A 13,116-nucleotide genomic window follows, 5' to 3' on the forward strand; every position below is an offset into this window, starting at 1 on the left:
AGGTTTTCCTAGTAGAAGAAAATAGAAATAACCTGTAGCTAAAAGAACTTTTTAGGCGGATATGAGGGCATCTTGGAGTATTTGGAAAGGTAGAAAGCGGAGCAGCTCTAGGAATCTCAACAAGAATTTGCATAGTCTCTAGAGTGCTGCCGTGTGCAGATCCAGAGACTACAGGCTCTGTCTCTTAGTCCAGAATTCCTAAGAGAAAATATGTCAGTAGGCTTCTCTGGGTCAGTTCTGAAGAGGATAGTTCCCTACTCTGCACCTGCTCTGACTGTGAACAAGAGCACACACGGATATGTAAAAACACATCTTCTTATGCCACCAAAGATGCCTTCACTTAATATAATCCCACTGCATCCCAAGGGAGGGTGTGCGTGAAGCAGAAGGGTACAATTACAAATCACTTATTTAATAATTTATCAAATACTTGAGTGTTTACTGTGTACAAACAGTGGGAGATAAGAAAATGTTTACACCAGGCTCCCTAGCATGAAGCAGCTCTCTAGTTGAGATGACATAGTAGAAACAACAGTATGAGAGGCTGCATAGGCAGAAGGTGATTAAGGGGATATGAGGCCTTAATCATAAGGCCAATTATTCATAAAGACAATGTGGATTTGAAGTTTAAAGGTAGAAGACATTTCTGTCTGATGCAGATTGGAAACAATGGAGGTAAAAACTGAGTTGCACTTTGAAGATTAAATGGTCCCTGGAGTTCTGAAAATTATTTTCTTTCCCTGTGGCAACAGTTAATGTTACACGTAATGTAATTTATGTAGCAAGGGCAGTACCTACAAAACCTAGGAGAGAAGGGGAACCTGACACCTGGGGAAAATTCATGATGGGGCAAGAGGCTATTGAATTCCGTAAGCAGAAATCAGCAAGAGGTCTGAGGGTAGAACAGTGGTGGTTCAAGGCAGTGTGGTGACTGCATTGAAATTTTTCTGATGCCTTTACTCTGGTGGCAAAGGTATATCCTGGGGAGGAGCAAGCTAAATGTGAAAGAGTGGTCCAAAGTGAACTGAATAACACATTTTGGCTTAATGTTGCTCTGAGACCCTTAAAAACAGACTACAGAAAAGGGAGAGTATTTCTATAGTGGGAAAAGAAGGTAAGGAGAAGGGGGCAAAAGAGGATGAGATGGTTGGATGGCATCACCGAATCAACCGACACGAGTTTGCGCAAACTCGGGGAGATAGTGAAAGACTTGGAAGCCTGGCGTGCTACAGTCCGTGGGGTCACAGAGGCAGACACGACTTAGCAACTGAACAACAGGAAAGGAAGGTAAACCCCAAGGGCTTGGAGCAGCAGGAGAGTAGGAGAGTGACAAGTAGTCTGAGGAACTGAGGTGGAATAGCAGCAACGGTGTGAGCAGGCCTAGGATCTGGAGACTTCTTGAGTGATCATATGACACAGGGAACCTTAAGAAAGAGGCTTAGTTACCCAAATGAGAAGGCAGCTATGGCATTAGTAAAATGTGCCTGTTAATCTCATTTGTATCTATAAGGTAGTGAGGGAGCATTTAAGTTGTATATAAATGATTTCAGTAATACCTACCCACACTCCCACCCTCCAATTCAAAGTCCTCCTCATCCCAGAATGATTGTGGAGTCATCTTAAGCATTTAAAAGTCTAGACTAGACAGATTGCACAGCCATTTGCTTGAGCTTTCACGCCTTGGAACTTTATATGGTGCCCACCTCTGCCAGTGGGTTAGGCAGCAATCTGCAGCCACAGCCAGGAGTCAAGGGATCTGAAGTCTTGATTCAAAGACTTATGTGCACACACATGATCCCCAACCTCAAAGTTAGTCTACTGATAACAGTAAACAGGAAATCATGATGCAATGTAGTAAATACTATGATGCGAACTGAATCTAATCCCGTCTCCCAGACACCAGAGATCTTCCTGGCGCCGCGACTAACTCAGCTAGTCACTGTTATCAGTCAGTTCCCAGCGCCCTATCTAGAGAATTCCAGCTGTCAAATTCCAGAAATCTATTTACCTTATCTCACTAAAGAGTGTAACAGTTTAGGACTTAAACCTAGAAAGGAATAAGGATGAGTAAGGATTGGCAAGGAGAATACGTATGTTTGGTTGCTGACAGAGCTTATATGAAATAAACCAGGTTGAGAATATTTTAAATGTGTACATTTTAATAAAAACTATACTTTGAAGTATATGTTAATGAAAGCTGTAGTGGTGGGATATTATTGCTACTATAACTATTAAGTCAACAACTGGTAGAAATTCCAGAAAGTGTCCTGCCTTTTGAGAAACAGTAGGCATATAAACTAAGGGGAGTAAAACCTATCTTGTGGAGCCCAGAGAGGATTTCTTTAAAAAGTGTTCAGGAGATCTCGGGGCAACCGGCACCAATACTCCTCTTCAATGCCTCGGTCTTTTCTGAAAACCAGAATGAACCCCGTCCAGCCCGGGGCTCTGTGACAGAGTAGGTTAGGATGCACTGGCCCAAATTGCCTTCCCCTTTCCGTACTTCACTTGTAATGAACACTGCACTTTTTCTTCTTCACGGCATTTCTGCTGTTTTAAATGGCTTCCCTGATAGCTCAGTTGGTTAAGAATCCGCCTGCAATGCAGGAGACCCTGGTTCGAGTCCTGGGTCGGGAAGGTCCGTGGAGAAGGAATAAGCAACCCACTCCAGTACTCTTGGGCTTCCCTTGTGGCCTGGCTGGTAAAGAATCCGCCCGCAATGCGGGACAAAAGGGTTCAATCCCTGGGTTGGGAAGATCCCCCGGGAAAGGGAAAGGCTACCCACTCCAGTATTCTGGCCTGGAAAATTCCACAGGGTCGCAAAGAGTCGGATACGACTGAGCCACTTTCACTTCAGAGTAAGACCACATCTTCCTGCCTGCAATCTACCTACCACCCTGCTTTCCTGTCGCAGAAAGGCGAGGGGGACGGCACCGGTAGTCAGGCTGCGCCGAGCGTGGCTCCTGGCCACTACCTCATTTCCGGCAGGCTGGCCTGGCACCGTCCCGCCTCCAGCCGGAAGTGTGTTCGACTCGGGTTCCGCCTTTGCCCGTCCCGCAGCCTTTGCCCTCGTTGGGGAGGGACTTCCTGTCTCGTGTGTCCAGGTGCCTCCAAAGTTAGGCTTGGCACCGAGGGCCTGTGTGTCAAGCGGTGTGTCGGCGGATACGGCCGCAAATTAACTCTGGGCTAGTGTAGAGATACTCTCCCATTCCTTTTTGCACTTAACCCTCGCTCATCCCCCCCCGCACCTCCGTGAGGCCTTGGCCTCCTAAGCGCCCAAGCGACTGTCTGTCGACAGGTTCGGAGAGGGTCATGGAAGCGCGGCCGCCGGCCCCACGGGGCTTCCTCTGCAGGACGCTGAGTCCTTTTCCTCGGGTCTTTGCTGCCGAAGCTGTGGCCGCCGATCCCAAGGCTCTTGTAGAGGACCAGGAACTGTCTTCCTTCGTCTCCGAACCCCAATACACGGAATCCGGATGGGACCGCCTCCGGGAGCTGTTTGTCAAAGAGTAAAAGTGTCTACGGTCTGTGGGGAGGGGCTACGAAAGAGGTGACCTGCATCCTGGGTCATCTGGGGCGAAGGACCCCAGGGTGGTGTGATTTATTTTTGTGGGATTTGGAGTTTAATATAATGTACTCCAAGCTTGTATCCTGACATTGCTATTTGGTAGTTCTATTGATTGACAGGCCGGTTTTCAGATGGAGAGGATGAGATTAACTGAAAATAAGAACTTTTAGGAATACTTAGGGAGTCAAACGGAGAAGGCAATGGCACCCCACTCCAGTACTCTTGCCTGGAAAATCCCATGGATGGAGGAGCCTGGTAGGCTGCAGTCCATGGGGTCGCTAAGAGTCGGACGCGACTTCACTTTCACTTTTCCCTTTCATGCATTGGAGAAGGAAATGGCAACCCACTCCAGTGTTCTTGCCTGGAGTATCCCAGGAACGGGGGAGCCTGGTGGGTTGCCGTCTATGGGATCTCACAGAGTCGGACACGACTGAAGCGACTTAGCAGCAGCAGCAGGGAATCTAAACATAGTCTTTAATGTAATCCCCTGAGTTTACAGATCAGAAGAATTAGAGTACTCTATTTCGTGACCCTAGAACCAACATCTGGAGGACTCCAGTGTTCTGTTTCGTGTATCACTTGATCCCAGATTCTGATACTTCTTGAACAGTAGCCCTCCTCCCCGCCACAAAAATGGGGGTTGGAGAGAGAACACAGTTGTTAAAATTTTTATTCTGCCAAATAAGGAATGTATAAAATAGTAGCAACTGTTGTTGCAAAGATATTAGCTGGATTCACAAGTAAAGCGGTGTCAGAATAAATGATAAATAACCCTTTAAATTGAATTACCTTTAATGGAAAACTCAGAATAATTAATTTCATCATTTTTATTCCTCACTGGTGAAACGTTTTCCCTTTTTATGAAGTACTTTACCATATACTACACTGTAATATCTACTGGTTAAATTAACATTGAAGCTTTATTATGTTGCTGAAATAGAGCAGGGGAGCCAGTGGAATTGTATTTAATTACTTTCTTTAGAGTTCATCGTCTTATTTTAAAGATAATTGAATTTGAATTTGCATTTGAATCAGTTTTAATGAGGTGGATGAAATTGGAGCCAATTATACAGAGTGAAGTAAGCCAGAAAGAAGAACATCAATACCGTATATTAACGCATATATATGGAATTTAGAAAAATGGTAACCTAAACCCTGTATAAGAGACTGCAAAAGAGACATAGGCATTTAGACCAGTCTTTGGGACTCTGTGGGAGAGGGTGAAGGTGGAATGATTGGAGAGAATGGAATTGTAGCATGTATATTATCATAAGTGACCAGTCCAGGTTCGACGCATAAATTTTCCTCTGTTCAAAAAAAAAAAAAAAAATTAACATTGAAGCTTTATTATGTTGCTGAAATAGAGCAGGGGAGCCAGTGGAATTGTATTTAATTACTTTCTTTAGAGTTCATCGTCTTATTTTAAAGATAATGAGGCCGCCCTTCCATTGGTCATTCCAAATTTATTTGAGATACTTGTGAACGATCCTATGTAGTACACAACAGAAAAGTTTTCTTTTTGTTGATTTATTTTTAATTGAAAATAGTTGCTTTACAATGTTGTGTTAGTTTCTGCCATACAGCAACATGAATCAGCCATAGGTTCCCTTCCTTTTGAACCTCCCCTCCCAACCTCCCACCCCATCCCTGGGCGTGTAACTTGTCACAGAGCACCAGGTTGAGCTCCCTGTGTTACGCAGCAGCTTCACATTAGCTGTCTGTTCACTTTACATACGGTAATGTATATATTTCAGTGGTACTATCTCAATTCTTCCCACCCTCACCTGCCCCTGCTGTGTCTATAAGTCTGTTCTCTATGTCTGAATCTCTATTCCTGCCCTACAAATAGGTTCATCAGTACCATTTTTCTAGATTCCATGTATATGCATTAATATATTCGTTTTTCTGACTTAACTTCACTCTGTATAACAGGCTCTAAATTCATCCACCTCACTAGAACTGACTCAAATTCATTTGAAAAAGGTTATTTTGATCAGCTTTATAAACCACAGAATGTTGGAGCTGAAGGAAATTTGAAAGATACTTTAACTTTCATTGTCCCCTTCATGTCATGGGTCAGGAAACCAAGGTTCAGAATGATTGTGATCTACCTGTAGGTCACTTAGCAGTGGATGACAGAACCAGAACTACAACCCCATTATTGCTACTTATAGTCTAGGTCCTTTCCACCACATTTCCCTGTTTGTTTACCATTCATTAGTTCTTAGGCCCCATCGTGTAATTTCATAGAGTGTCTGTTGATAATATGGAGAAAAAATATCCCTATATCATGGAATTTTTCAGAGGATGAAAAAGAGGATATCGTATGCATTTCCTGGCTTGTTAAATCTTAAGCTCTTTTTTCATTTTTCTCTTTTCCGAGTTCTCCCTCTTTTTATGTAAATGTTTTTGGTTTTATTCATTATACAAAATAAAATATAAAGTTCAGATTATAGCACTTTTTCCTATTGATATAGGAATTCATTTCTTAAGAAATTTTATTTAGGTTTCTCACCTGTATATGCGGAAACTATAAGAACTCATTTCTGATTTCAGAAATGTGGTTGTTAGAATTAGATAAATTAGATAGAATTAGAATTAGATAAACACTTGTACAGTCTCAGAAGAAAGCAAGTTAGTAGTTTGTAAAAAATTAATATTCAGTAGTTTACTTATGTAGGAGGGCCATTACTTCTAGTAACTAACTATGGTGCTGGAGAAGACTCTTGAGAGTCCCTTGGACTGCAAGGAGATCCAACCAGTCCATTCTAAAGGAGATCAGTCCTGGGTGTTCATTGGAAGGACTGATGCTAAAGCTGAAACTCCAATACTTTGGCCACCTCATGCAACGAGTTGACTCACTGGAAAAGAGTCTGATGCTAGGAGGGATTGGGGGCGGGAGGAGACGGGGACAACAGAGAATGAGGTGGCTGGATGGCATCACCGACTCGATGGACATGAGTTTGAGTGAACTCCGGGAGTTGGTGATGGACAGGGAGGCCTGGTGTGCTGTGATTCATGGGGTCGCAAAGAGTCGGACACGACTGAGCGACTGAACTGAACTGAACTGAAACACAAACTTAGCTGTTTGTTAGAGCGATTTCCAGAGGACATCTTGGAAGCTGCAATACAGCTTCTGGTTTCTAATACTTTTGAGACTAATAGATTGAATGAAATGGTAGCTTTTCCCATTTATTTTAGGTTGGTCTGTGCTGCCCACTGCATCATGAGCTTTCTCATTCAGTGGTCTAACAGATAGTATAGGCCCATCTGAGCATGATATAAAAATTAAACATTCAGAAAGATAAAATTTTGGTATTTTTTTACATATAGGTATTCATTATTGCATACATTGTCCTAAAATCCCATAAGTTTTTATAATTTCCAAAAGTTATCTAAAAATTCAAAAAAGGAATTGTTAATTTCTGCATCCAGTTTACAAATTCTTTCTGTTTCCAGGGATATAGTAGAGCTGTAATAGTCATCAAATAAAATAACCCTTTAAAAAGACCTTTTTATTGCAGTATAAATAAAATATGTGCCTAGAAAAATGTACATAAGTATTCCTGTCAGTGACTTTTCACTAAACAAAGCTCTGTATCCAGCCCTAAGAGACTGTTAACAGTGTCCCAGAAGCTCCCCCTTGTGCCCCTTCTCTGTCACTGCCTTCCCAAGAATAACTACTAACCTAACTTCTGAAAGCATAGATTAGTTTTGACTGAAATTTGACTACCTGTAATATAATTATTTAATTCATCAGAATTGGTTCTGCCCATCATGAAAAATTTAAGTCCTGTTTAGCATTTGGGATAATTCTGATCATACTGTCTTTTGGAGAGCAGTATCCATAAACTAATCCCAAACAACGTTGTCTTTTTGATGTTTTAGTGAACAGCAGAGAACTTCAAAAGAACTTCAGGATATTTACAAGGCAGCACTTTCAGCAGGCATCATCGGCTGGGCATATGGGGGAATACCAGCATTTATTCACGCTAAACAGCGCTACATTGAGCAGAGCCAAGCAGAAGTTTACCACAACCAGCTTGATGCTGTGGTATGTACTGGTGTTCTAATAGTATTTGGGGGCATGCCAGTTTTATCTGCTCACTTTATACTTAATCATCAAGTTAGGTAGGGTTGAGAAAATTTAGGAAACAGTCTGTACTCAGCAGCAATGGAAGTGCTAATGCTATAGTGCATACTCAAACTTTGTCCGACCATTTTTCTTCCTAGAATTGATCACCACCATGGCTCTACTTTCTGAAATATATTGCTAATCTCCTGCTAAACCATTCAAGGCTCAGCTGTAGTGTATTTATCCTATTCACAAAGCCTGTGAATATGCTGCTGCTGCTGCTAAGTCACTTCAGTCGTGTCCAACTCTGTGTGACCCCATAGACGGAAGCCCACCAGGCTACCCCTTCCCTGGGATTCTCCAGGCAAGAACACTGGAGTGGGTTGCCATTTCCTTCTCCAGTGTGTGAAAGTAGAAAGTGAAAAGTGAAAGTGAAGTCGCTCAGTTGTGTCCGACCCTTAGCGACCCCACGGACTGCAGCCTACCAGGCTCCTCCATCCATGGGATTTTCTAGGCAAGAGTACTGGAGTGGCTTGCCATTGCCTTCTCCGGCCCACACTAAAATAATCATTAACATTTAGAACTTTGCAGTTTGTTGAGTGCTGACGCATTTGTTGTATCTTACATCTGAACATCAGTTCTATTGTCCTAGTAAGGAAGTTATGGCTCAGAATTTTTTGTTTTTTAAAATTTGTGTTTTGTTTTTTTTTTAAATTGTGTCAAGTTTTAAAAGTTGCAAAAGTCGTGCCAGTGTCCTGTAATGTCTGAGAGGGATTGGTTCCAGGACTCCTGTGGATACCAAAATCCACAAATGCTCGAGTCTTTTATTAAAAAAAAAACCATAGTACCATACATCCTTAATATCCATGGTTCCACTTCCTCAGGTTCCAAATCTGGGGATACAGAGGGCTGACTGTACAAAGAATTCCTGTACACCTTTCAGTCAGATTCCCCAAATGTTGACATTTTACCACATTTGCTTTCTTATTCTCTCTGTATAAGGCATGGTGGTGTTTTTTTTGTGAACTGCTTGGGAGTATGTTTTAGCCATGGTGAGTGCTTCAGCATATATTTCCTAAAAAAGACATTTTCTTAGATAACCGCAATATTATTATGCAGTTCAGGACATAAGATAACAGTACTGATAGAGTACTGTTATCTTATCAATGGACTTTATGTAAATTTTGCTTATTGTCCCACTAACATTATTTTTAAAGTAAACAAGTTATTAAAATTTTTTTTTCTGGTCCAGGATCTAGTACTGGATCAGATGTTGAATTTGCCTGTTGTGCCTCTCTAGTCAGTCTCCATTAATTTGGAACAGTTTTTCCATTATTCTTTGACTTTCATGACCTCAGTGTTTTTTAAGACTTGGGCCTTTTATTTTGTATTGTAGAATGTCCCACAATTTGGACATTTGATGTTTTCTTGTGATTAAATTTCACTTAAGTGTTTTCACAGGAATACCCTACAATTGATACTGTATCCTTCCCAGCAAGTAATGATAAGAAGTATGAGATACCTATTTGTCCCTCTACTGGGGATACTTACTTTAATCACTTAGTTAAGGTGGTCCCTGCCATGTTTCAGTTCAGTTCAGTTCAGTTCATTCGCTCAGTCGTGTCCGACTCTCCGCGACCCCATGAATCACAGCACGCTAGGCCTCCCTGTCCATCACCAACTCCCAGAGTTCACTCAAACTCATGTCCATCGAGTCGGTGATGCCATCCAGCCATCTCATTCTCTGTCGTCCCCTTCTCCTCCTGCCCCAATCCCTCCCAGCATCAGAGTCTTTTCCAATGAGTCAACGCTTCGCATGAGGTGGCCAGAGTAGGAATACTTATTAGATACTTTGAGACTATGCAAATATCCTATTTTTCATCAATTTTTCACCCTCTGGTTTCAGTATTCAGTGCTGATTCTTTCCTAAAATAGTTATTACTGTGGTGGTAACCAAACGGCCATTTTCTAATTCCATCATCCATGTATATTTATTGATTAGTATTCTGCTGTAAGGAAGAGCTTTCACTTTCCCTCTATTTATCTGTCCATTTATCCATTTATAATTTATTCAGCATGGACTTGTTGACTCTTATGTTATTCTGTGGTTTTGTAATCCATTATTATCATCACTTATTTTGATACTTGGCTTGGATTTAGACTGTTGGAACCCCTTCAAGCTAGGTCCTGTGTCCTTTTGATGATGTTCCCATTAGTCTTTGAGCACATCTTTACTTTGGGACACAGCATGGTTTTTCCGGTTCATCTTTTCAAGCACCAGCCTTGTTTCTTCTAAAATGGTATTTAAATGACTCAGGGAACTCAAACAGGGGCTCTGTGACAATCTAGAAGAGTGGGAAGGGGAAGGAGGTTTGGGAGGGAGGGGACATGGGTGTACCTATGGCTGATTCTTGTTGTATGACAGAAAACCACAAAATTCTATAAAGCAATTATCGTTCAATTAAAAAACAATAAAATAGCAAAAAGAAAATGGTATTTAAAAACCAAGATCTGGGGCTAGGCATGCTCGTTGCTACTGAGGTATGATGGTGTCTAGGCAGATAGAGCTAGGAAATGTGTATGTGTGTGTGTGATTTATATACACTTTCATGCATATATCTCTGTTTCTATATTTGTCTACCTATTTACTAAAAGCCATGAGTTTGCACTGATACCTTTCAGAGAGGTTTTGACTTGCCCAGTATCATATAGTAGTTAAGACCACACCTAGGGATTCTGTCAGATTCTTTAAAAATCTAGGCTTTATCCTCACAATATTATGCCAGACTTGCTTCATGGTGGTTAATGAAAATGAGTGCTGGAAACAGACAACCTAACTTCCAATTCTGACTTTATTCTTTATTGACTGAGTGATCTTGGTTAGAAACTTCCTCTTCATGCCTTTTAACACCTGCTTGAAGAAAATGTTGTAAAGATTAAATGAGGTGATATGTTAGCAACTTTTACGTAGAAGGTGGTCAGTAAAGATGAGGGTTTTAAAAAAAAAAAAAAAAGATGAGGGTTTTTTCCTTCCTTTCTTCCTCTCGTGCACATCTGTATTACTTTAATCCTTACCGTTTATAGTTTACTCAGTGTTCCTTCTTTATTTTCTATATTTTCTTTTCCCCACAATTTCTTGAAAAAAAGCATGTATAATACTAATTTTATGTCTGTCATAGTATTTGTCATATAGATTCTTAGTTGCTATTTAATTGATGAATTACTTGGTTGACACTGCATTTCTTAGTTCCTTTTACACCCTGTGATAGAATAGAGTGCACATGGTACTTTTGCTTAAGTTTCAGTAATTGAAGAATGATATTTCTAGAGAGTTTCTGTCGTTTCTATCTATTTAGGTGTCCCTACCTATTTCCTAGCTGACATTCCTCCACCACAGTTTTAGAATAGGGAAAGTGTCAAGGTACCTCGGAACCTCACAGCCTTTTTATCAACTTTAGCAATCTGCCCACCGTGCTGCTACACGAGGCTTCATCCGGTATGGCTGGCGCTGGAGTTGGAGAACGGCCATGTTTGTGACTATATTCAAGTAAGTTCTCTGAATCGTCATGAAGGATTTTAGGTATTCTTTTAGAAGCACATTGTTTTAACAAATGGAATTATAAAATCTGAACACCCATATAAAAGTGATCTATGATACCTTTTTCTCAAGAACTGTTACCTATTTATGCAAAAGATTGGTCCAGCTGTAGTTTTGTGTCCATGGGTGATGGTCTGCCAGGCTTCTCTGGTAGCATAGTGGTAAAGATTCTGCCTGCTGTTGCCGGAGATGTGGGTTTGATCCTTGGGTTGGGAAAATTCCCCTGGAGGAAGAGGAGGCAACCCATTGCAGTATTCTTGCCTGGAAAATTCCATGGACAGAAGGAGCCTGGAGAGGTATAGTCTATGGGGTTGTAAAGTGTTAGACATGACTGAGCACATTGCACAACTGAGCAGGCATGCACATGAAGGCCTGCCAACTAGTATCAAAATAGATACAGGGTTGCTGCTGCTGCTGCTGCTGAGTCACTTCAGTCGTGTCCGACTCTGTGTGACCCCATAGACGGAAGCCCACCAGGCTCCCCCGTCCCTGGGATTCTCCAGGCAAGAACACTGGAGTGGGTTGCCATTTCCTTCTCCAATGTGTGAAAGTGAAAGTGAAGTTGCTCAGTCGTGTCCGACCCTTAGCAACCCCGCGGACTGCAGCCTACCAGGCTCCTCCATCCATGGGCTTTCCTAGGCAAGAGTACTGGAGTGGCTTGCCATTGCTAAATCAGAGGAATTCTGCAGAGTTTCTTTACTTTTCTGTTGCTTATTGGCATATTATAGCAATCTGAAACACTCACTGAAGGAGCCTACTGGAACCAGGGATTGACATAGTAGGCTCCTTTAAACTAACACGTATCATTTTAGTGAAAGTTAAAGTCAAGAAGGTAATTGATATATGCTTTAAATTTTGTTTCCTTCTTCCTTCTTAGTACAGTGAACACTGGTCTAAACGTTTACCGAAATAAAAATGCCTTAAGCCATTTTGTCATTGCAGGAGGTAAGACATTTTTGTTCATATTTCATATTTCAGTCTCACATATGGTTAAGGAAACATGTAAGGACTTACAAGTCATGGCTACTGAATTCTTTGGTTGGCTTCTCATCACATCTCATTTAACATTCATGCAAGATATATGGAAAATGTGCTTGGTCTTTAGTATATACTTAGTGAACAAAACAGAAAAAAGTCTTTGCCTTCATTGAGTTTTTATCATCTAGCGTCCATGGGATAAAACAGGTTGCTATGATAAAAAGTAATAAATAGGTGGGCAGGTAAGATCTAATGTGGACAGGCTGATTGATTTCTAAGGAAGTGACATTTAAGCTGATAGCTGAAGAATGGGAAAGAGCAGGCCTTTCAGAGAAGAGTTGCGTAAGCAGGGGTAACGTCAAGGGTGAAGGCTCTAAGGTTTCTCAAATGTAGGATAATATGACTGCAACACAGTGAATGAGGGTGAGTGGCTTGAGAGAATTGTGAGCTGAAATAGAGAGGAGCCAGATTTTTCATGATAAGAAATTAGATTTTGTTTTAAAGCGCTCTGCCTCTGGTAGACATGCCCTCTTTGAAATGAACATTTTAAAAAAGTGTTGAACATTTTCATTACATTTCTTGTATAGATCCAGTACATTTCCCGAAATGTAATGACGTTAACTACCATTTAGATGCAAACATTCACTAATTCATGTATATTCCCTCACATAAAAAAATACATATACTTCATATAACAGGTTTTTACTTTTTGTTTGGAAATAACTTCAAGCTTATAGAAAGTTGCGAAAATAAAAGTAATACAAGGAGCACCATGAGCAGTATCCTTTAGTACAACGAGTCTGTGATTATTACGAACTTTTTTAAGCTCCCCACCCCATGCCTATCCTGTTTCTATTTTTTCCCTCATCTATTTGCCATGAAGTGATGGAACCAGATGCCATG

The 13,116-nt window shown here is 41.2% G+C and overlaps 1 protein-coding gene across 2 annotated transcripts in view; it reads left to right on the forward strand.

The window, feature by feature from the left end:
- Positions 1-3,058: 3,058 nt before the first annotated feature.
- TIMMDC1 (translocase of inner mitochondrial membrane domain containing 1) overlaps positions 3,059-13,116 on the forward strand; it is a 34,558-nt gene continuing 24,500 nt past the window's right edge. Inside the window, exons 1-4 of one of the 2 annotated variants that reach the window (XM_088837277.1) lie at positions 3,059-3,503; positions 7,451-7,616; positions 11,096-11,184; positions 12,113-12,180. In XM_088837277.1, coding sequence (XP_088693403.1) covers positions 3,310-3,503; positions 7,451-7,616; positions 11,096-11,184; positions 12,113-12,180 — 517 coding nt within the window. In that variant the 5' untranslated portion in view covers positions 3,059-3,309. The remainder of the gene's footprint in view (positions 3,504-7,450; positions 7,617-11,095; positions 11,185-12,112; positions 12,181-13,116) is intronic. The other variant, XM_055433000.2, reaches the window with a different exon arrangement.

Source organism: Moschus berezovskii, chromosome 1 (assembly GCF_049115385.1).
Source record: "Moschus berezovskii isolate FMDL1 chromosome 1, NW_MosBer_1.0, whole genome shotgun sequence".
NCBI lineage: Eukaryota > Metazoa > Chordata > Mammalia > Artiodactyla > Moschidae > Moschus > Moschus berezovskii.